At 38.3% G+C, this 24,348-nt stretch overlaps 1 protein-coding gene across 1 annotated transcript in view; it reads right to left on the bottom strand.

Annotated features, from left to right (window-relative positions):
* Ddah1 (dimethylarginine dimethylaminohydrolase 1) overlaps positions 1 to 24,348 on the bottom strand; it is a 135,801-nt gene that overhangs the window by 17,216 nt on the left and 94,237 nt on the right. The window contains exons 2-4 of the mRNA XM_076862222.1: positions 21,906 to 22,005; positions 15,563 to 15,636; positions 14,623 to 14,742 (exon numbers count right to left, since the gene is read on the bottom strand). Coding sequence (XP_076718337.1) covers positions 14,623 to 14,742; positions 15,563 to 15,636; positions 21,906 to 22,005 — 294 coding nt within the window. The remainder of the gene's footprint in view (positions 1 to 14,622; positions 14,743 to 15,562; positions 15,637 to 21,905; positions 22,006 to 24,348) is intronic.

Here is a 24,348-nt window from a genome sequence, read left to right as displayed (position 1 = left end):
CCTCCCACCCAGTTTCCTGAGTACGTGGACTACAGGCATGTGCCACCATGCCTAGCTAAACACACTTTTAAATTAAACCTGCATTATTCAAATTTTCTTCATCAATTTAAATATTCTGATGTTCAGACAATTCATAAGTGAACTCCTGATTTGTTGCATTTACTGATTCCAATGGTATAAATACTCCCACTGTGGTCAATTTTGAGTGACAACAGTGACATCTTTGAATGCCTATTACATAATGTTATTGCCATGAAAATACCACAAGAGTGCAGATAATGGTAAAATATAGGAATGTATTTAGGAAGTGATAAGTTTTAAGTATTCATTACCTTTGCTTTTAATATAATTTATTTAATTGCAAGTGTGCAAATTTTACTCTTTAATAATGACTGTGTTTAATAGCCAGCCTACAAAATTCCTCAAAATTTGGCAATCAAGGAAGATGGCACTTGCAAACCATTGCCCTATTCCTGAGATTGCACAGTTTTATAAGACTTGGTTCCTGGACGTCAGTGTAAATTAGCCTGTCATAGAAAGTTACTCTAAGTCAACACTCCATTCTTCATCAATGCTGTAGATAACTTTAACTTTAAAGTTTGGTTTAGGGAACTTTTGTTTCCTTATAGGCAGACAATATTTGGGGATTAATTTTCTGTAAATTTATGAAATACACTAATGGAATAAGGAATCACAAACACTTGGGAGGTAGAGTGGAAAATTGTATTTACTCTCTAGGAGCCTAGATTCATTGACATTCTAGACAAGAAAAGATGACGTGGGCTTCCCTTTCACCCCGACAGAGCTTAAAGTCCAATTGTTTTATGGGTAAAAACTGAAGTGAAGATTCATGGTTTCTCTTGTTTCTACTTTTACATCATCTTTCCCTTCTATTTTTTACTTGTTATTTTTCCTATATTTTGTAAGCCACTTTTGCAAAATGAGGTAATAATCTCAAACAGTTTTTCTAAAATGTTTTTAATTGTAAAATTATCACAAAACACAGGCGTCCAATAAAAGATTCAAATATGAAAAGTTAACATACTACTGGAGTTTACACAACTGCATTCATTTGTCAAAACATCAAATTTTACATTTAAAATTTGTGAATTTTATTGTGTAGAAATTATATTTCAATAAAGCTAACTCTTAAAAAAAAAGTTAAAAGTCCTGTTTTCTCCCCACCACATCCTTTCTCTTCTTCTCCTTCTCCTTTTCCTGTGGGTAGGTGTTTTAGTCAGCTTTACTTTGCTGTAACTATAATACCTGATATAAAAACAACTTAGAGGAGGAAAATTTTATTTGGGGCTCACAGTTTCAGAGGTCTCAGTCCACAGATGGCTGACTGCATTGCTGTGGGTCCAAAGAGAGGCAGCATGTCGTGGGAGAGGGGCCCAGCAGGGGAAAGCTGCTCAGCTCGTGGTGCAGTTAGGAAGCAGAGAGAAGAGGGAGGAGCTTTCCAGGGTGCATGCCTTACCTGTCTATGGTTACCACTCAGTCGGTGCATTTAAACTAGGATTAGGTTACAGCTCTTAAAAATTAATCATTTTACCTCTGAATATTTCTGTATTAACAGGAGATTTGGGGGGATACCTCATGTCAAACCATTACAGTAGTTTGATATCAATCCTTCAGACCTTTTCTCACACACATGCATATGCAAAACAAAATCTGTGACCTCTACTGAATTCGTCAGTGAAGGAATCTGAACACCCCAGTGCAGAGGCTCCAAACTCACTTCTCTCAAAGGATGGTCTCATTTCATTTTTAATTTTTTTTTATAGCTACTTGATTCCATGCTACTGGAAAACACTCCTGCTGGCATGGGCTGCTTGATGTTGGAGAGCCATTTTTGTCCCTAAAGGCATTAGGATTAAGCAATGGAACTGCAATTTGCTCAGAAACTGAGATTTCTGCGAAACAAGGTTGACCAAGTACATTCATACTTTAGGATGGGGTTTCTTCACCTCAGCACTATTGACATTTGGCCTGGACAAGTGTTTGTTGACGGGGCTGTCCTGTTCACTGTAGATGTTTATCTCCCTGGCCTCTGCCCACTGCATGCCAGTGGCATCCTCCTGACACTCCCCGCCCCCAGATGTTGTGACAACTAAAAATGTCTCCAGATGTAGTCCAATGGCCCCGGGACAGAGTTGTCTCTATCGAGAACCATGATTTTTGGAGAAAGCCTTCAAATCTAGTCATATTTTAGGAAAGAGCACATATTCACAGGAAACAGAAAAAAAAGGAGAGAGACAGATAGGGAGGAAGGGAGAGAGGGAAGGGGAGGGAATATGAAATCAAACTTTCAAATAAGGATACTGTTCACTCTTCTTTTCCTACTCTGAACTAATAAAATGCCTGACTGGAAATACATTGGTGTTTAATAAAACAGCTGTTGTCCCCACATATCTTTTATAAGAGACAAAAATTCCCCACAAATTACCACAACCAAACCAGGGCTAGTGAAGAAAGCAGGCTGTGGACCCATCTCCATGCTGCCTCCCCATGCGGTGGGGAGCTACCTGGGATCTCTACATTCCAAGTTTACATCCCTGAAATGGGGAGGAGAAATCTTCATTTCTTTTTTGGACACGGCCTTTATTAGTGTTAGATGGTAAATGCTGATAAGGTACTCTGAACACCCACACAAGTGACATCATTGTGTAGAAAACTTAGAATCATACATTTGAGAACTGTGCAGGAATTTGAAAATTACCAAGCCCACTTCCCTTTCAGAGAGGATCAATGTGATGAAGAAATTAAGGAATAACTCAAATCACTACAGAGTCAGGCCTGGATCCCAGGTCTGTGACTCACTGAGGCTTTTTCTGTTGGTCCTGGTTTGGTGGAGAGTTTAAGTGGGCCAGGGAGGAACAGTGTCAACTCCTCCCTTCCCTGCCCCTCTATTCCATGCTTTGTGGGGTGGCTTAGGCCAGTGGTTTCCAGTCCTGGCCGTACAGCAGAATCATCTGGGGAGCTTTTAAAAAATACACATGCCTGTGCCCCAACCACAGAGATTTTTCACTTACTTGGTCTGGAGTGGGGCCCAAATATCAGTATTTCTTTCTGAAAGAAATTCAGATGCTGGGGAAATATGGATTTTATTTCAAGTGAAAACGTGTACATTTAATACTCACAGCTTGGTTAATCAGGGGGAAGGGTGGAATGGATGTTAGAGAAAGCAACTAGCTGACTGTCGTCACCTGACTCGGAAAGTAATATTTTTTCTTTTCTTCTTTTTTTCTCTCCTCTTTTCAGTGGTGGGGATGGAACCCAGGACCTTGTACAAGCAAAGCATGCACTCTACCACTGAGCTACACCCCCCAGCTTCCCACTAAACATATTTTGACCTTTGCCCTTCTCAAACATACTGTTTGAGTTTAGTTGAATCAAGGTATCTAAGTCTTCCTAGAAGCGATGATGTGCCTCTCAGGGGGGCACAGTCTTATGACTGTCTCTTGTGCAGGAATTTGTAGTAGTGCTTGGCATGTGGTAGATGCATAATCCATATCTGTTGAATATTAAGTGAATGAATAATCTTTTAGCAGGGCATTTCAACATTTCAACAACTCTTCAATTCTCCCTAAAGTCTCCTGATGCAATTCCCCATAAGACACACTTACTTAGAAGTGAACATTCAGTGAGGCACAGAAGGGCTGCCAGTTGGCACTCCTGCCATATCCTTCTGTGTAGTCAGTGCTGGTTACTGAATCTTTGACTTTAATCAGCTTAGGGTACTCTCCAGAAACCCTTCTCAAATTCTTCCTAACAAACTTCAGAGATGTAGCCAGACAAACCTCTTATCCAAAAAGAGATCTGGGTTTCCTTCTCCTTCCACTATTCCTAATTGAAGAGCTTAGTATCATGTTTGTTTTCAAGCCACAAGGTTTCAAAGCTGGGCAGGAAGGCAGACTTTTCTATTCAAGTCTGAGGGTTAGATGCCTAATGAGAGTTAGTGCAGTAAAAACTCAGGGCAGAGGGGTTGAGGTTGTAGCTCAGGGGTAGAACACTTGTCTCACACAGGTGAGGTCCTGGGTTTGATCCCCAGCACCACATAAAAATAAATAAGTGAATCAAATAAAGATATTATGTACATCTACACCTAAAATATATTTTTTAAAAAACTCACTGCAGAGACATTTATTGTAATGCTCAAATGTTAGTGAGAGAAAGATACTATATGAAAAACATGATAAAAAGCTTTCATTACGGAAGCATACCCCCTAAAAAGACACAGCATTTTTGATAGAAGTTACCACTTCTTAAGCATTTGCATTTTGAAATCTTGGGGAGTGATACATGGTTTTCCTTCATGTGAGAGCTAATGCTCTAATGTGCCAGTGATTTTACCCAACATGACATTATTCTGAATGGTTTTAGGTGGTAATCTCTTTTTAAAGATATAGCAACTTACTTTAAAAATGAATTTCTCCCCTTGTCCTCAAACACCAACATAGAAACTGGTGATGTCTGGTGAGTTATGAGAGTCAGAGCTTCCCACAGTGTGGTCTATGGATTACCTGCATCAGTCTTGCTAAATCAAAATTTCTCATGGTGAACTCTGATGTGCATTTTAAATGCATACTGTGTATAATTCTTAGATTTATTAAATTTGAGAACCACTAACAGATTAATTCAAAATTAAATTAGCATTATCTTCACACCTAAAAAGTATTATTATTGTTACTGATAATACAACTACTAATAGCTGACCTATATTTAGTTCTTATCACTTGCCAGGGTGTGGATAAAAAAATAAATGATTAGAAAACACACAATATATAATTGATTAAGCTTCTGTTTTTTTTTTTTTTGTTGTTGTTGTTGTTGTTGTTTTTTGAACTCTGTAGCTGTGAGTCACCTCTGAGTATGTGGTCACAGTTTTGAACTTGTTTCTACTTCAGAAAGAGATAAAAGGAAATGACTGCTGTCAGCTATTTACAAAGGTACCATTTACATCTACAGACAAAAAGTGTTATGACTAATACAGGGACCCCAAAGTGGCACTACGACTATCCAGGGATCCTTAATGAAAAATAAAGTTTACAAATATTCTTAAAGACTTCTGGGCTGATATAACATTTGAAAAGATGAAAACAAGGAGGGATAAGAAGTGATCCTTAAGGGCAGGGTAATACTTGTGTGATGGTTTTACAGAAGTATGGTAGCAAATTTACTTTTCATCTGTTTCTCTTGCACATCAGATGGTCTTAGGATGGTGTCAGGTAGTGGGGATGTTCTCCCCAGAGGCTGGTAAAGAATTCATGGTTAAAATGACACTTCAAATTTAGTGTCTCTGTTTTACCGTATGCTTAATTAACCTTCAGCCAAGGAATAGGATACTCATCAACGCCTAAGGCATTTCAAACATGTGATTTCCACAGAGAAACAGTAACCCAAAACTCAAAACCTTCCTCCTTCCAGCTCAACTGACACTTTTCCTAATCCTTTCAACAGCAATGGCACTGGTGTTGGCATGGTTGAGAGTGTCACAGGGGTCATGCTGTGAGGTACAAGTTCAGCCCCTGAGACAGGAACCATTCTGGGTGTTTTGTTTTGTTTTGCGATCTTTTGCCAAATCAATTCAGCCAAGAAAAAAATCTGACACTGCTGGAGATGGCAGATATGCAAATGTTATTAAAGTGATTTTTTTTTGGGGGGGTGGGCTTTGAGTGTGAGTAGATAAAGACAAATAAATGGAAAAGAGTAAAGGACAGACTCTGAGTTTGGATGAACATTGATTCCACTGCTGCCAATGGAAACTGACATGGAAGCCAACCCTACTTGTGTCTCACAAGCACAGACACTGGATTTCTACCAGGGCTGCAGTTAGTTGGACGTGTTTGAGTATCACTCAGTTCCCAAAACGTGAATCTAGGTCAGTGAAATCGAGCAACATGCTTTTTGCCCACCAATTCTCGGGGGTTTGTTTCTTTGCAGAAGATGGGGAAAACTGAGTTCGTGGTGCCTTGGAGGGTCTTAATTCTTTTCCAGAAATCCTCTCAAAGGAACTTTCTTCTGGTAGATGTTTTTGAACTCATTTTGCTAACTGAACAGCCAGGGGCTACCCCAGTAGGCCTACCACAGTGCCTGGCACAGAGCAGCCGTTCTGTAATTATCTGCCAGGTTGAGCTGATCCCCCTTCTTCCCCTCAAAGTCCACCAGTCCCAAGGTTCTACTCCTCCTCTAAATGGACTCACCTTCTGCACTGTCCTTTCCATTTTCACAGCTACTCTCCTAGTCCAGACCCTCCTCTCACTTATTCCTGGACAATGCTGTGGCATCCAACTAGTTTCATTACTCCTAATCTTTATTCTTGATAAATCATTACAGCATAGTGCCTTTCTGAAAGACCATGGTCAGCTTTTACTCTTCTGCTAAAAACTTTTGTGGCTGCCACAGCCCACAGATTAGAAAACTCCAAGTCCTTTTGCCAAGGTACAAGTTGGACCAGTCCAAACTTTTAAGTTAGACCTTCTCTTTCTTTCCTTGTCACAGGCCCCATTATAGCCACTGTCTTTTGAGTATAAACAGACAATCCTCCAGGTTGTCCTGTTTGTAATGATCACTTTTCCTTTGGGCCAGTCTGTGGCTTATGTTCGACCTTTGACTCTGGCCTCCTGTGATCACTCCCTCCTCAGACCTCCCAGAACCTTCACCAAGATGAAGAGCCAGTCATTAGGCAATTACCCTGTGCCACAGTGAACTTCAGATGGAATAATACTTAAGTCTTCTGTGTTGTTTTACCCTGAGACAGGCATAAAGATGTTGCTAAGCAAAAGTCCTCCCTCACTAACAGCCACTGAAAGAATACTGCAGTAGCAGAGTCTACAGTGAATTGTCTTTGGAAGAATTCTCATTGTGAGCACATTGTGATTATATGGATGCTACATTTTGACACAGAGTTGCACACTTCCATGTTTAAGTCATTGTCCTGCACCTTGATTGAAATTTCCAGTAGGAAAGAATAATGCTCTCATTTCCTAGTGAGGCTGATTCATTTTTTTTTTTTTCTTTTTAAGAATAGACTGAGTACAGGACATGGGGTTACACAGGGAGAGCTGGAGGCTGAGCCAGAATGACAATCCATGAATTTTGATTCTAAGTGCCCTGCTTTGCCCTCATAGCCCTTTTGGCCCAGTGAACAAATGTTTCTTTAGTAGAATCAACATACGGTTATTTAAAAAGCAAATTCTTCTGTAGTATCAGAATGGCATACAGTTTAACTTTCCTTTTTCTTTCTGGCACAAATCTTCAGACATTAAGGTCAGGTTCTATTAGGCTTTTCTGCGTGTGTATATGTGTATTGGGAGAAGGGGTACAGTAACATGGGTTGCATTCAAGTTTCCTGTTTCCAGAAAATAATGACATTAGTGATTTTTGATAACTTGGAATATTTTAATAAAGAATTTTAGCATAAAAAGGATTGAATGATGATATACAAATTATTACCCAGTTAGGTATTACATTTCAAGTGTATATAATGTTGAATTTCAGGCAGCAAAAATGGTCAGGAGTTCCTAGTTTTCTATGGCTTTAACTGGACACTCACTTTACTTTCACTGATAAACCAGAATATGTTATTTTACAACTATATTACATAAGGTTGACCTCTTCATATGTTAATTATTTGGGATTCTAGGCTAGGGGCTTTTGGAAGTTACAAGTATCCTTGAAGGCAGTGGCTCTTAACTTGGCCTGTGCATCAGAATCACCTCTTGGAGCTTTTAAAAATTGTGGATGTCTGAACTCTCTCCCAAACTCAGCACACCAGAATTTTCTGAGATAGGCCAAAGGCATGTTTTCAGAAAGCCTCTCAGATGATTCTGAACCACTCCTCTCACTAGGAACCACTAGTATGAGTTCACTTACAGACTTTGTCTTTTGTAAGTAAAGGTCTTAGATTGCAAAGTTCCTTGTAAGGCCATTTTCTCTGCCATTCCATGAATACTTGAATTCCCCCTCAAAATATCCCATAGAGGCAGCTGAGCACTTTTTGATGTTCCATTGGGTAATGGACAAAAGCACTTTGAACATAACTTCTTTCTTTTTTTCCTCTGACATTTTCTTGAAAGTCCCAAAAGGGAGAAAAAGGTTTATTTTTATTCCCTTTCTCCTAGTTGGCCAATTTTGCCTTCTTCCTGTCTTGGGACTAATGCTAAAACCCTGCATGGCTGTTTTGGTCTTACAACTTCAAATTATTTATTGTCTTATCATGCCAAAGCATTTTATTTTGGCCACCCCAGCCTTTTTGGCATACAGCTCTGGGAATATTGTCAGATAAGGCAAGTGCTGCCAGGAAGAGGAGCATAAGCAGCTGGTATAAATTCATCGGTTATTTGGCTTTGTGTTTCAATTTCTTAATACAGGCATGATACATTTTAAAAATATTGTTTTGTGGGTCTGATACATAAAACTGAAAAAGACAACCAGATAACAAGATTAAGTAAGACCAAATTAAACCTACAGCGGGACTGTCGTATGCCATTCAGGGTAGAGATCCAAAGTCTCTTGGCTACATATTAGGATTCCCTGAGACAACAACTAAAAGTGCAAAATCTTTATTCTTCCATTTCAATCACCCTATTGATACTAGTTAATTCTCATTCTGTCTTTTGAGTTTTACTGTTGCTGTTCTCATCGTCATTAAAGGAAATTCCAGGCAATAAAAGCATGCAAAATCCAAACACATTAAGGGGTTTTCCATCTTCATTTTTTTATATGACGATCCATAAAATAACATGGACATTTTTGGACATAAAAATCAATGCTGAAGCTGAGTCAAAACAAGAGGAAATACTGTCTGAGTGATCTCTATTATGTAGTTAGTCATTCAAAGGAAAAACAGGCTGTGTGCTATGCAATTTAAATTAGCTGCAAAGCAGTTCTTGTCCTCATTCAAGGAATCTTACAAATGCAGTCAGTTATTTCAGGAAGTAGATCAAAAACCTAAAAGACATTTCCATCCAGATGCATTGTGGGCATTTTAATTTAAAATTACAAGCCTATTGGAATTCCACTTACTGTATTTCAGCTCCATTTACATGACAAAGACATGAAAAAGTAGAGTGGTGATCTCAAAATTCTATTTTAAAACAATAATTCATTGATACAAAGGAACGTAATTATTAATAAGAGAGAGAAAGAAAGAAAAGAAGAAAGAAAAGCACTAAACCAAACTGTAGATGCCCAAAGGAGAAAACAGTCTCTTGCACAGGGTTAGGAAGATGAGACTGCTCCTCCTGCTACCCAGCCAGCAGATGGCAGAGTCCCTGCACGTCAGTGCTGCAGTCCCTGAGGCTGGGCAGCAGCTTCCTCATCTGATTCGTTTCAGGAGTTTTAGCAAAAGGTGACCACTTTGTCTTCCTGCTCCCTGCCCCCAGCCCCACTCCTTCTCTTCCCTCCCACCTCCTTCAATCTTCCTCCCCTCATCCCAAGATGCCTGGAGGACTGAATGCTGCCAAGGAGATTGAGTTAAAAATCATTACTGAAAACTACTGTGAGTCCCTCCTGAGGGCAGATATCACAATCTGTCCTCCTCTGACAGAGAGCATGTAATTAATCCAGGTTCTTGGAAAGGAAGGCAATTGATTTTATACAGGATCTAAAAAAAAGAATGGGGTGAGGTACGGTATGTACGGTATGAATTTACTCTTATAATGTCTTTCTTTTTTCTTTAATTAAAAAAAAAAAATTTAAGGGCTGGGGATATAGCTCAGTTGGTAGATTGCTTGCCTCACAGGCATAAGGCCCTGGGTTCAATCCCCAGAACTACCACCAAAAAAAAAAAAAAAAAAAAAAAAGAAAAAGAAAAAAAGAAAAAGAAATTAAAATAGGCTAGCCCTTAGAAAAGACAGGCATTATGCAGAAGAAAAAAGCAGGGGTTTGAGAGGTAGATTTCACTATTAGGGAATTATTTCTCTAAGTCAGCTATAACCCACTTCCAACAATAGATGTATTTTTCATAAAGTTTTCAAAAATTAAAGTCCAACATACAAAATGACCTTCGGGACCATGACTCCGTCTCTCCCTCTCTTAAAGTAACCACTACTCTGACAGCTAACAGTGTAGAATAGTTTTGCCTGTTATTTAACTTTATATGAATAAATTACACTGTGTATTCTTTGGAGGTTGACTTGTGTTGCTCAGGTTGTGTTTGAGAACAGCAGTGCCAGCTGTGGTGCAGTGAGGGCTCATCTTTGAGAAGACAGACATTTCTTCTGGAAGGTGGCCAGTGGCTCTGATGCCTGTGTATAAATCTTACTTTATTCCTTTTTATAGGTAGAGGGGTAAGATGAAGGTGGCAGTTGTCCAGGGGCATGAAGGAAATGATGGAAAATGAAGGAGAAATCTATAGAATGAACAGGTTGCTCTAAAGACAAATTTTGATTAAATAACATTTCTGGGATCAGATTTGATGTTAAATGTCTTTAAGAATTGGATCAAATCAATCTAACTTCCAGTATCTTGGCCATACCAAAGTAAAATATTATAATAATAATATGTCCTTCTTTCTCCATTGCAAGGTTGGTACCCTGTATTAAATGTGTTCTGGGCCTTTTAGCAGAGAGTTGCTAAAATCTTCCCAGATGGATGATTTCATTTAAGTACACAATGCACACACTATTAAATGTACTACAACCTAGACAGGTATGATGACTATCTCCATTAAGAACCCACTTCATTAACCAAGAATAGATTGCAGCCCATTGCAAAGTGTTTCAAATGCAATAAGACCACCCAGAAACCCTTGGGCTCTCTGCTTTACATGAATATGTAAGAAATTGCTTTCAGACTCTGAAGGAAACCGGTACTCGGAGTGCAGTGACAGATGTGGGAAGTAATCAAGCTTTCAGTGTGTAGCACAGGAAAGTACAATTCACCTCTGTTTAAATAATTTGCCTTTCAAAAAGATGCCTAAAGGGCCAGGACTGCTTTTTACAGAGGCAAGGTCCACATCGAGGTTTGCAAGAGGAAAAACAGACATCTGGGACAAAACTCATTCCTTCCCTAAGACCAGTCAAATCCTGGATACCAGTAAAAAGTGGGAAGAGAAGGAAGAGCTGGAGAGAGAGGGCAGGAGAAGAGAGAGCTCCACTAGAACCAATCCAGGGTAAAATAATTTCTAAAGGGTTTCCAACAGAAAGATCATGTGTAGATGGGATGGGTACTATAGTTTGGGTCTTAACTGTCCCTCAAAAGTTCATGTGTCAGCCAGTTGTGGTAGCACATTCCTGTAATCCCAGCAACTCAGGAAGCTGAGGCAGGAGGATCACAAGTTCAAAGCCAGCCTAGGCAACTTAGGCAGGTTCTAAGAAACTTGAGGAGACCTTGTCTCAAAATAAAAAATTAAAAAGGGGATATGGCTCAGTAGTTAAGTGCTCCTGGATTCAATTCCTAGTACCAAAACAAAAACAAAAACTTCCTTGTGTTAAAAAACAAATTCCACGTGTCAAAGGTTTGGTTCTCAGCCATGATGCTATTGAAAGGTGGTAGCATTTTAAGAGGTGGGGCTAGTAGAAGAAAGTTAGGTCACTGGGGGATATGCCCTGGAAGCGGGCATTGGGACCCCTGACCCCTCCCTCTGTTTCCCCATTGCCAAGAGGTCAGCAGCTATGCTCTGCCGTGCATTTCCCACCATGATGTTCTCCTTTACTCCAGACCCAAAGAAACACGGCCAGGCAAGATAGATCTTTTTGCCTAGCATGCATGGGTTCAATCCCCAGCACCTCAAAAACAAACAAAAAAGATAAATCTCTTTAAGTTGATTTATCTCAGATAATTTTCACAGCGAAGGAAAGCTAACTAACAGAGTGGGCAATTGAGATGAAGAGAAATTAGGGCCCAGGAAATGTGATTCTGGAACCATGAGATCTTATTCAAAATTCTTATTTCATCAGCTCTCAGTGTTTTGACCTGAAAAATGGGGGAAATAAACCAATAACATTGCATTTGTAAATGATACATGTGTCTATATCCACCTATGTTTTCTCTGTCTACATCAGTATTTATGTCTCCATGTTAGTAGTAGGATTTACCCAATTATTTATTTTACTGATGGCTCTAATTCAGGAGACAGACTGTTCTCAAATATGAATTTCACCAACCCACCCATTTCTGACCTGAGTTCCTTCCCTCTGGCAGATCTGATTGTTCTCTCATTCAGTTTGTCCTCCTGCTCTCAATACAAAGTAAAAGGACGTTTTTGATGGTAGGAACACGGTGGGTGGTCATTTGCCAACTCCACAGGCCCATGGTTTAGGCAGCACATTTGCTGATGGAAAATTCAATCTCCAAAGAATGCCTTTCTAGCTTGTGAGGACTATTTATAGCTTCTGACACAGGTTTCAAGTAGAGAATGAACATCATTATTAATGCTAACTCATAAGAACTCCACAGGAAGAAGGCCTATGAAGTCAACATAGGATGTCCTTAAGAGATGTGGTCTTAGAGAATCTGACAATGGAAGGGAAGGATGAATGAAGAAATGCGAGTGAGTTGCTAAGACACAAATGGGACTCAGGCCTTAGCTTTCTTTTCTAGGTCATCAGTGGTCCTCTTTTCTGACTGCAAGGTTTTCCCCCTTCAACTTTCTGTTTGTTTGTTTTTTCCTGCAAAAGAAATGTTGGTTTAACATCTCTGAAGAAATGTGGAGACTGTTAGTGCCCAGACTCCTGCTTTACACTATTAATCTTGTCTTCCTAACTTTTAAGTTCTGACTTCTTTAGATCTCACCTTCTCCATTCAGAAGTCCACAAGAAAATCCTTGATCAAGTTGGGCTGGTTTGCTCAAGATGGAAGACTCTCATCTTGCCAAATGCCATCTGTCCTTTAAGATGCACATGGAATCTCATTTTCTCCAGGAAACTTCTCTGAATATCTAGCCCAGAGGGAATCACCCTTTTCCTCTGAATTTTGAACAGGAATTAGAGAGTATTTCACATAATATCATGTTAATTAGCCATATTATATTATCTCTTATTTTGTTCTGTGTTAGTTTCCCCATACTATTTGAGTTAGTGTCCTTCTGAGTTAGGGACCTGTTGCATGGTTTGAGTCAGGGACCTAGTGCTCAGAACAGCAGAAGAGGCTACTTTTTAAATTTGTCCACCCAGAAAGGAGTTATGAACTCAAAGACATGGTATGGGAGACCAGCTTAAGCCCTCTTCTTCCTTTATACTCGATTCCAGACATGTGCAGATCAATTTGACTGCCATAGATACCACAGTTACTCCCGAAGAAATACCATCTTCCTAGATCCCCTGAATGACACGATTCATCAAATGCTTTCTTTCAAGATAACATTATTTTTATACACAGAGAGTTGACACAGTTTTCGGGATGAAGCAGACCAAAAGACATACTCTAAGGAGACAAAGAAAAAAAAAAAAAAAAAACACGTGGTACACACCAAATCTTGAGACAGATAATTCAGCAACAGTTGTTAAAATCTCCAGGAATACCATCAAAGATAGAGTTTAGGAAAAGGGAGAAAGACTGACTAGCTGAGCCAGCCAGAGCTGCAGATAATGCAGAGGGAAATTCAGCTTGAGGGAATGACTGCTTGCCAGCCTGCTGCTCCAGGCATATTAGTGCTGAGATAGAAAAGGAAGAACCCCAAAGGGCAGACCAATGAATTGTGCAAGTCAGGACAGATCTGCTCCCTTTGCCTAAGAGAAGTCTCTGTTTTTGGTGCTTGAATAAGTCATGCATACTGATGTGCAGGGCCCCCTTAGAGGAAGGGGCTGCTGTCCCAACCCACTACTTAGTGCTAGCCTTCTGATCTGGGGTAAAGCACTCAATCTAGTTTTCTTATCAGCAAAAATGAGGTAACATTGCCTCATTTATCAATTCATCCACTCACCAGGTATTTATTTAGGGCCCACAATGGGTCTAACGTGAAGTAACACAATGACGAGCTACACAGACAGTTTTTGCCTTTGTGGGATGTTCAGATCATCTCCCTGGGTTGAAGTTACAGAGAAGAAACATGTCTTTGAACTGGAAAGCACTGTGACAAAAGAAAGTCTTTATCATCAACAACCTCCACTCTTGATCTAGCTGTGTGACTGGGCCAGTCACAATTTTTCTGGGCTTTGTTAGTCTCAGCTAAAAAATGTGGACATTTCCTCTCCTAAAATTTAATTACTTCAAATACAAATGAAGAAGTTAGGCTTTTTAGGTACTTCTGAGTCAGAGCCTTCTAAAAGATTATTATGAAAAAGTTCAGACATAACAGAAGGGTAAGAATAATATAACAAGCCTTTATGTACCAACTCTCTTACATAAGAGAGAAAACGTTGCAAGGAGCTCTATCTAGGGGCAGGACCTCTCATCCTCAGATTGTATAACTGTGATGAGTTTGGTGTTTATTATCCTGAATCCTGGTTGTTCAAGGAAACCTGGCATGGGACTAAACATATTTCACCAGTGAAGAGCTCTTCCTACACTTAGGTGTTCCTGGTTCTAATGAATGCCAGATCACGACAGTACATATCACACACAGGTGCCACTCGGTTCTCTCCCTGCCAGCCCTGATTGCTGCCCAACTGGCAGATGACCAGAAAAGCCCTTTAGCAGGCACTGCTGCTGCAAGGAGAAACGCTGTGTTGTATTTACCTTGAGGGCCTTCTGTGCAGCTTCACTAGACCCGATTGCAATCAGGTTAGGCCCAGCCATGCTGCAGAAACTCTTCAAATGCAAAGCATCGGCTACAGGGACTGTGGAGACTGCATAGTCCTACACAGACAAACAGAATAACAAGCAGTTTGGTATTGCAGAGTAATTCTAAAATTGATTAAATCCTGCCTGAACTGCGCTTGCTCATTTGAAGGCTGTCAGGCCCCAAATATCTGAAAGAAAAACTGTGACCCACAGCTTTGGTAATGCAGGGTAATTGGCAATGAAGACTACCTCTGAGAAGTAAGCAGAACTTCCTCCTAGATATGACTGTGTCAAGAGCTTTGCCAGCTCTCTGGCCTGTAAAGTGGACCACTATAGGATGGTGGTTTTGATACTCTGTGCAAACTGTGGCTCATGTCCTCATGGGGAGAGGCGCTTATTAGCGATTATATCCCTTCACAAGCAGTCAGGAGAGCCCATCTATTGAGGATCAGGAAAGGGACCTTGAAAGGAGATGTGAAATACCTAGCCCAGTTTCGAGCACATAGTAGGCATCCATGTACAGGCAATCTCTGATTTTCATCAGAAAAGTAACATTTCATATAAAAGTCAATTGGATCTCCAAATGTGTGTGTGTGTGTGTGTCATTTATTGTTCCAGGAACATGTACCAGGTATTTGTATCATTGCATACTGGAAGAAAAGAGAGGATGGCCACACTAACTTTGTCAGTTGCTCCCATTAATTAATGAAGCTTAATTATCAAGAAATTCAAATTTTGATAATGTTTAAATCTTCTAGCAAATGTACAAATACTAGGACTTATTTTGCCATGCTGGTGAAATGTAAACACCATTACTCATAACATATTGATTCAATGGGTCTATGAATATTTATCAAGTAATTACTCTGCCAGGCATAAATTATCCTTTACCTACCTTAAAAGTATCAGCCAAGATTTCAGCACCTCGTTGATTTGTCCTTTTGGAAAGGCCCACAAAAAATTCTCTGCCTATAATAGATGTCATGAAACATAGTGAGTGGGTGGCCCCAGTGACTGTGCACTATTTCTTTTATCTATAAATACTGACCTGAAAGCATCACATAGTTCCTTCCTGTCACAGAGGACAGCTCCACCAAAAAGACCCCTTTGTTCCCTTTACAAAAAGTTCAACTCAAATTATTGCCCTTAAAAATAAGCTTTTTTCAAATTCATAGAAACAGAAAACAGGATGGAGGTTTCCGGAAGCTGAGAGGAGAGATAAATGAGCGAGTTTAATGGGCACAGAGCCTCAGTTTGGGAAGATGAAAAAATCCTGGAGCTGCATGGTGGTGCATACTGCCTGAAGTATGGTAGTGTACCTAACAGCACAAAGGTCCATACTGCCTCTGACTGTACCCTCAGAAACAGATCTGACGGTAAACTTTATGCTACGTATATTTTACCACAATGAAGAATCAACTTTTCATTTAAGAAACAAAAGAATTAAACATACTCATTAGGTAATAGCAATGACAAGTTAGCAGTGTTGCCCTTTGTTACCTCCTAAAAGAATAATGTTTTTAATTAACTGAGAGACCTTTTCTTATAAACATCAAGTAAGGCCTGAAGAAACCATATGGGTAACATGAGTGGAGTGCTTACTGCTCTTCAGGTCTGGTCTCTAAGAGCTCCGTCTTTAAAATTATACATCTATTTGTTTCAAATCAAACATAAAGACACCTATTTGCAAAGTGAAAAAAGTTAAGGACGAAAGACCTTGGTGTTTGATGTCTCTGAAATTCTGCAACTTTTCTATTCAGAAAACAAACACTAAATAAAAATGGTCTCTAAGTTTAGGCAATGAGACAACGGATTGTACATAGGGTTGAGCAATACATTAAGGTGGGGATTTTCATTTTCCCTTAATTCTTTGGGGGAAAAAAAATCCACTTGAAAGCATGAAGGCCGTCCATACTGCCTCTGTACCCTCAGAAACAGATCTGATGATACATTTTATGTTATGCGTATTTTACCACAATAAAGAATTCACTTTTCATTTAGGAAACAAAAGAATTAAACATTCACAATCTTTAATCGGAAATTAGATAACAGCAAGGACAAGTTAGCAGTATTGTCCTTTGTTACCTTTGTTATTCAAAGAGAAATCAGTGAGTTTTTGTCCCAGAACATCATTATAAACATAAGAAGACAGCCATGGAAAAGGGACTGTTTTGACAGACTTTACAAATGCTACTCCTTTAATCTTCATCTGTCCTCATAAAAGGGGTAAATGACACAGGTCAAATGATGTTAGGACAAATTCCAAGGGTTTATGCTGTTGGCAGACAGACAAATCTGCTGTGGCACAATGACAATTTTTTTTGGCAATGGTATGATTGTGTAGTCTCTTAAGAAAACTCAGACATAAAAATCAAAATTTAAGTAGGGGCAGGTCTGTTCCTTGGCAAAAATATTACTTTATTTAAAAAAGTCAGCTATAATTACAAAATAAAGTTTCATTAATTCTTTTCAGATAAGAATACATTTATAAGTTAGTCTCATATATAACTTAAAAAAAAAAAAAACTCAGTACTGGGGCGGGGGGAGTGGGGGGCTTGTGGCTCAGTGGTAGAGTGCTTGCCTAGCATATGTGAGGCACTGGGTTTGATCCTCAGCATCACATATAAATAAATGAATAAAATAAAGGTCCATCAACATCTAAAAAATATATATATTTTTTAAAAAGAAAAACTCAATGTATTAAACAAGTTTTAACATGTTTTTAAAGGGGCATGCACGCTATCTCAATTTTATAAAATTAAATATGACAGAAAAGTACAAAGATAAGCATACTGTTTATGTCTTTAAAAAGTTAAGTTGTACTTCTCTGTTTCTGGCAGTGTTATATGGATAAGATCCCCTAAATGACATTCCTGATTGAAATAACTAAAATGTTGGAATTGAAGTATTTAAAAAACAGTTTTTTTGGTATCTGTGTGTCATTTTCTTCTATGCCAATTCATTTCCCCCACTTCTGTGGTATTTATTTATAGGAAAAACCGGCCCTTTAAGTCTATCTATTGACTAGCCTACATTCTAGATTTGCCCGATTGCTTCCTAATATCATTTAACATTTAAACTGTTCCTTTATCCTTTCTATTTTTAGTAAATATGGTTTAATGTAGATGGTTAAATTAGAATCTCATCCTTTTTTTTTTTTTTTGGATAGGACAACTTCAGAGGTGGGGTTGCGCTTCTACTGCATTACATAATGAAGCACAGGACTGACTGCTCCATTTTCAATAGTTAGACTAGAAGGATCAGTGGTTTCAGGAGGCATCAGATTAATTTTCCTATTATACAGTTTTCCACCAATTCTTCACATAATGGTTTTCATATTGTTTGATGATCATGCATAGACCCACTATTTTGTTAGAGATCTGCATTTGCTGGCTGGAATTCTAGAAAGAAAATTACTAATCAAGTATTTGGTCTACTTGAAAAACAACTTGTAAAAGGAAAGATAAGATATATGCTGTGTCTTTCCTTCACCTACCCACCATTAGACTGATGGGTTGCTGTTCCAATAACTTATAAAAATGGCCAAGTTTTTTTTTTTTTTAAATCATGAGTCAACAATTAAATCATGATGTAAATTTTAAAACATTTGGAACTAAATGATAACAAAAATTTTAAAAAAAGATTCTCTGGAGTTGTACTTGGAAGAAAATGCTTATGTTAGTGAAGATGAAAAATTCAAAATTAATGAGATAAAATTCCAACTTGAGATGTAGGGGGAAAAAGAATCCAATAAAACAAAGAAATCTGAAAGAAAGAAATAAATAAAGGAAATATTCAACAGAGAGAGTTCAACGAATCCAGTAGCCGGTCCTTTGAAAAGGTTAATAAAATTGACCAACTTCAGACAGGTAGGTAGGCAGGAAGGAAGGAAGGAAGGAAAGAAGGAAGGGGGCAGGCAGCCAGGCAGATGGCATAAATATCACAAATGAAAAAGGAATATAGCTACCGTTGCTGTGAAGCTTAAACAAACATCAGAAGACAGGAATAACTTTATAGCCAACATTTTGAAAATTTTACATAAAATAGATAAAGTCCTAGAAAAATGGAATGCCTCAAAATGGACTCAGGGAAGCCTAGTCATATTATCTTTAAAGAAGTGAACCAGTTTAAAATCATCCCTGCAAAGAAGGCACCAGACACTGTTTATGGACGTGTCCTACCTACCACAGCTCAAGGAATACACAGTTCAAATGGTACTGATTCCAGAGAACAGAAAAACAAGAAACATCCCTTAATATTTTTCATGAGACTAATATAACACTTTACCAAAACCAGACAAGAATAACAAGAAAGAAAAATTATAGGACATGAAATAAAGTCTTAACAAAATGTTAGCAAACGAATTCCAATATTGTATGAAAAAGTGAATTAATCATGATCAAGTTTGATTTCAACCCGGAGATGCAAGACTGGTCAACTACCAGAAAATTGATTAATATAATTAACCATGTTTCCGATTAAAGAAGAAAATCAAATAATCATTTCATTGGAAGAAAGAAAGAATTTACCCTATAACCTGGAATTCATTTCCCAATGTTGATCTTAGAGGAACTCTTGTACATGTCTGCAGGAGGCACACACAGAAATTAACATAGCAGCATTGAAGATAATAGTAGAGAAGAACGAGAAAATACCCAAAATATACATCACCAGAAAATGCATAAATGCACTGTGGTATAATTCCACAGAGTACTAGCCAGCATTGAAAATGAACTGCAGCTACACACATCGACTTGAATCAAAAGTAGAAAAATTCATGCAAGAGTTCATATAGTGGGACACTAATAATAAAAAGCTGTAAGACAAGCAAAACTGAGCAGTGATTTCTTGAGGCTGCGAGGAGGGAGAGATTGGGATGGGGGGACCCCAAGGGTTTCTGTGGTCCTGGTAATACTCTAGTTCATAAGCCAGGGGTGAATACCCAGGTGTTCATTTTCTTTTTGGTCTTTAAAGCAGTACATACACATTTTACAATTCAGTTCTATGCACTCTATATTTCACCAAAATACATAAATAAAAGTAGAGATAAGCCAATGTTATTTATTCAAGAGAAATGGAATGAAAACAGTTTTAGCCCATAGCTGCTTGCCTGACTGACAGATTTCCCAGCAGGAACTGGAATTGGAAAGCAGCTCTCCTTCTGCCCATTTCCTGATAAATTATTAATGAATCTTGAGTTACAGAAGGAAGAGGGCACAGAACACATAGAAAGTGCTACAGATTTTCTTATATAATTCTGTGTAATCCAAAAATTGAGTGGTAATATTGCAAACTATTGTGAATGCGATTATTGCCCCATGAATTGTACACTTAAAAATGGTGAAAAATGGCAAATTTTATGTCATATATGTTTTACCACAATAAAACATGAGGGAAGAAAGAAAACTTCAGGAGTTGGAAAAAGAAAGCAGGACATAACATCAGATTTGAATGAGATAACAAGCAAAGATGTCCCAACATTATCTCAATTTTCAATATAATACCTAAGATGGTAATTTATATACTGAATATAGCAAGTAAAAAAAAAAAAACTACAGAGTGTATCAAAGGTAAGCCTTAGTACTTAGTGCCTAATTAGAATATGGGGAAAAGCACTGGGCTTGAAATGCTGTGGAAAGACTGTGGACCATGCAGGAAGGGACTCCTTCTGCGCCTTCCCATTGAAGAGGTTTTAGGGTAGCTGTGCAGCTCAGCTGTGAAGACAACTAAATGGCTGTGAACATAGCTTGTTTTAAGCTGTACTGCAAATGTGATCCGTATCTGCTTACAATAAGTTGTGTATTATATGGCTATTTCTGGTTTTTAAAAAAAGTACTGTTAAGGAAGTGTGATTTACACATCTAGCTTTTCACAAAACTCTATTTTCTAAGTGAAACAAGCTGTTGTTCTGGGCTGTCAAAAAGAATGAAAGTGCCATCAATGGGAGGCTCAAACGATATTCTAAGTGGGGGGTCGGGAGGACTTACTGGGTAGAGTTGAAGAATGTCTGTGTTTTGCCAGACATAGTCAGAGCTAAGAATGCAGCCTGAGCCTCCTTGACCCCTTGTTCTGCGTCTGAAGGCTCAAAGTGCGATGTGTGGCAGACCACACCCCAGCAGCAGGGCCACTAGCATCTCTGTCCATGACAACACAGGCTCTGCAGTGCATAGCTCTAGAGGGTTCTATTCACAGAGCTGTTGGTGGAATGGTGCCCCCCTGGAGCTGGGCAACACAAATGGCCTCAGCCCCAGGCACAGGACACTGAGCAGAGAATAAACATACTCTTCCCCCAGGAAAACTAGGTATATCCAAATGTAAGCAACACAAAACCATTTCTAGATGAAAACAAAGAAGGCTGTCTTCTGCTATATATACGGGATTCAATATAAATACACAACAGTTAAAATATTAAGCTTTGTGCTTTCAGTGGGTCACACTAGGGAGGCTGCTTTCCCAGATTCCTGAGAACCAGCCTTTGCTGTTTGGGCTACGCTGGTGAAACAGGTATTCATCCTCTGACATTCAGAGGAAAATAAACTCTTTGTATGACTTAAAAATTACTATTATCTTGCTCTTCAATATAACCAAGATGAATGTGGGGGTCCAAATTTTATACATGATTTTTATAAAACAACAGTCCTATGATCAAAAAGAATTAGAAAGGTTAAATACTAAAATTACTGTTTCTTTAATAGCCATATTAAACTGATTGTACAAAGCAATTCTGTTAGATCAATAATAACATTAACATTTATATTTTGTCTGATATTACTCAACTGGCATTAAGCCAAGTCAATTTGTATAGAAAATTATTTGAATTCCTCTTGCCATCTGGAGAGAAAATTATTTGTAAATGACACTAATCTAGAATTTAGAATCCTCTAAATACAAACCAGACATACAGTCACTAGATGCAAAACTATGCCACTCATAAAATCAATTGTAGAAGAACACAGAAGCAAGATACATATTAATCATCTACCTACCAATAATATTCTTGTCAGAATATGCAAATATATGCAAACAAAAGTATTGAAAGAATGAACAACCAAATGTTAAAGTGATTCTTATCTCTAAATGGAAGGTCAATTTTTTCCTCATTGTGCTTTTCTGTATTTGTCAAATTCTTGGCATTTAGCATCCATTAATTCAGTAAGTAAAATAAAAACTATAAGAAAATAAGTATGATTAAGGTAGTGAAAGTATTTTTGGACAGAAAAAAATAAACGTAACTATACCTGTGAATAAGACATCTCCACCATCTAAGGTCGCATTTTCATCCTTCATCTCTACTATATTAAGCTGAAGTTTTTCTAATGCTTCTTTCATCATGTCAACCTGTTGAAAAACAAAACAATTCATATTAGTAGCATACCATTTCCTAATTCAAAAACCAATTTCTGAAACCTTCTGAGCACTGTCATCCTCCTATGTAAGTGTGCACACACACACACACACACACACACATACACACACACTCTCTCACCCTTATGTATGTAGGAAACGTATGTTATATAGTGCAAGATCACAGGATAAGTCATGACAATTTGTAAGAGAAGAAATTATCTGTTAGAAATTACCCATTTGGTTCTCTTTTATTCTAAGAGTTAATTAATATTAGTCTCCTTTTTTGGAGGAGGGTAACTCACTATCTAGGAGTTACTGTTAATGCTGACCAGTTAGGACACTACTGGAAGCTAACCTTTTATAGGGCACGTAAGTCAAAAAAGGCAAGAGGCAAGTGACATAGTCCACATATCTTTGCCAGAAAGAACAAGATCTTAATTTTCAGCCTGAGTCACTTGGTGAGTCAGAATAACACACATACAGAATAATAATGGAAGGAAAATCAATAACTAACAACTTGAAATTTCAATCTATAGGCGGCCATTGTTTCCTATTATTATTATTTTTTTTTAGTACCAGAAATTGAACCCAGGGGTATTTAACCACTGAGTCACCTCCCCAGTCCTTTTTATGTTTTATTTTGAGATACGGTCTCACTGAGTTACTTAGGGCCTTGCTAAATTGCTGAGGCTGGTTTTGAACTTGAGATCCTCCTGTCTCAGTGTCCTGTGTTGCTGGTATTACAGGTGTGCACCATTGTGCCTGGCTCAAGTGTTTTCTAAAATGCCAGAACTTCCAAGCCTTCTCTGTAAATCTAAACTGTTATTTAAGTTTATATTCAAACAATTAATATGATTACTTGTCTTAAACCTACTTCCTTAGAGAGGATTAACAAATACAGTATAAATACAGTAACTGCAGTCAAACCAAAGAATATTAGAAAATGACAATCAGGGACTCTCTATGATTCTGGGGTGTGTCTCAGCACAGGGAGATTCTGGACTGAATTAGGGAACATTTCTAATGAGACTTACTTTAATATGAGAAAAAAAAACCATAAGGCATAACAAATGCCCTTTGAAGCTTACAATTTAATTAAAGTCATTCCAGTGACTCAACAAAACAACTTAAATAGTTTTGAAGGTCTGCAAAATCTTTAACATGGCAAGGACATACATTCATAAGACATGAAAGGAAAATAAGAGATCACATCACACAGGGCGAAGCAGGAGGCTCTGCCAAAATGTAGCATACTGAGGACACAGAGTGACTTGTCAATGAAGAGACATCAATATGGCAAGAGTCGGCTCTAAAGCAATAAAAATATGGAAATACTTCGACAACAAGGCTGACATTCATGCATTCAAAAACATTAAAGAGGATACAAAGTAAAATAAATATATCATCTCATCCTTGTTCTGGAACGCATGCTAAAATTCCACAAACCAGAGTGACTCAGAACAATAAAAATTATTTCCATGGACAAAATGGTCTTAATGTTGTTATAAATACATCCAGTGACCTCTTTTAACAGCAGGATAGGTTTTCCTATGTAACAGGAAATGGAATCGTTGCTATAGCATGGAAAAAGAGAAAACAACATTTACTATGGCTTGTCGAGCTACTGTGAACCCAGGAAAACACACAACCATTTGCTTCTGGCCTCTGTGCTTCTGTGTCCATGGAAAATTCACTGACCATAGGGAGAGAGATCATGAGAACTGTGCTACCATCACCTTTTGTTTCTATTGCTAATGCTGCCGCTTCCATTACAGCTTAACATCTCAAAGGTTACTAGGAGTTTAGCAGTAACATGGATTTTGGTCTGAAAAGTTTGTCTGTAACTATGTAACTTCTCAACTTAGGAACTTCATTCAACTTTTAAATGTTAAAGGACAGTAAGAAGGCTATTTATACACGGGATTCAGAAACATTGTGTCTTTTTAAAAAGTCTTATATCTTTCAAAATTAAAGTTTTAGAGGATAAAATGTTTGTGGTTTTCTTATAAAAGTCAAAACAGCTGCACTGACATTAAGGAACTGGCTTTTGTGCAAGGGAAGTACTTTTTTTTTTTTCGTTTTCTTTTTTAAATGTTCAGTCACATCTACACAAAGTCATAAGGAGAGGTCCATACCACAAATGTTGATAGTACTACATTATTTTTTCAGAGTTAAGTTCATGGACAAGAGTTTTTAAAAATTTAAACATCAAGTAAACAGTTTTGAGAAGCGCAGGACCATATGGCGTCAAATTGGTAATGCTAACTCAGGGAGATTTCTGAAAAAGAAACAAGAGAGGCTGAACCCCATAGGCTGACCACAGAGAACTGCATT

Source organism: Callospermophilus lateralis, chromosome 7, assembly GCF_048772815.1.
Source record: "Callospermophilus lateralis isolate mCalLat2 chromosome 7, mCalLat2.hap1, whole genome shotgun sequence".
Taxonomy (NCBI): Eukaryota; Metazoa; Chordata; class Mammalia; order Rodentia; family Sciuridae; genus Callospermophilus; species Callospermophilus lateralis.
Note: the sequence above shows the minus strand (reverse complement) of the source record. Positions and strands in the feature narration are given on the sequence as shown.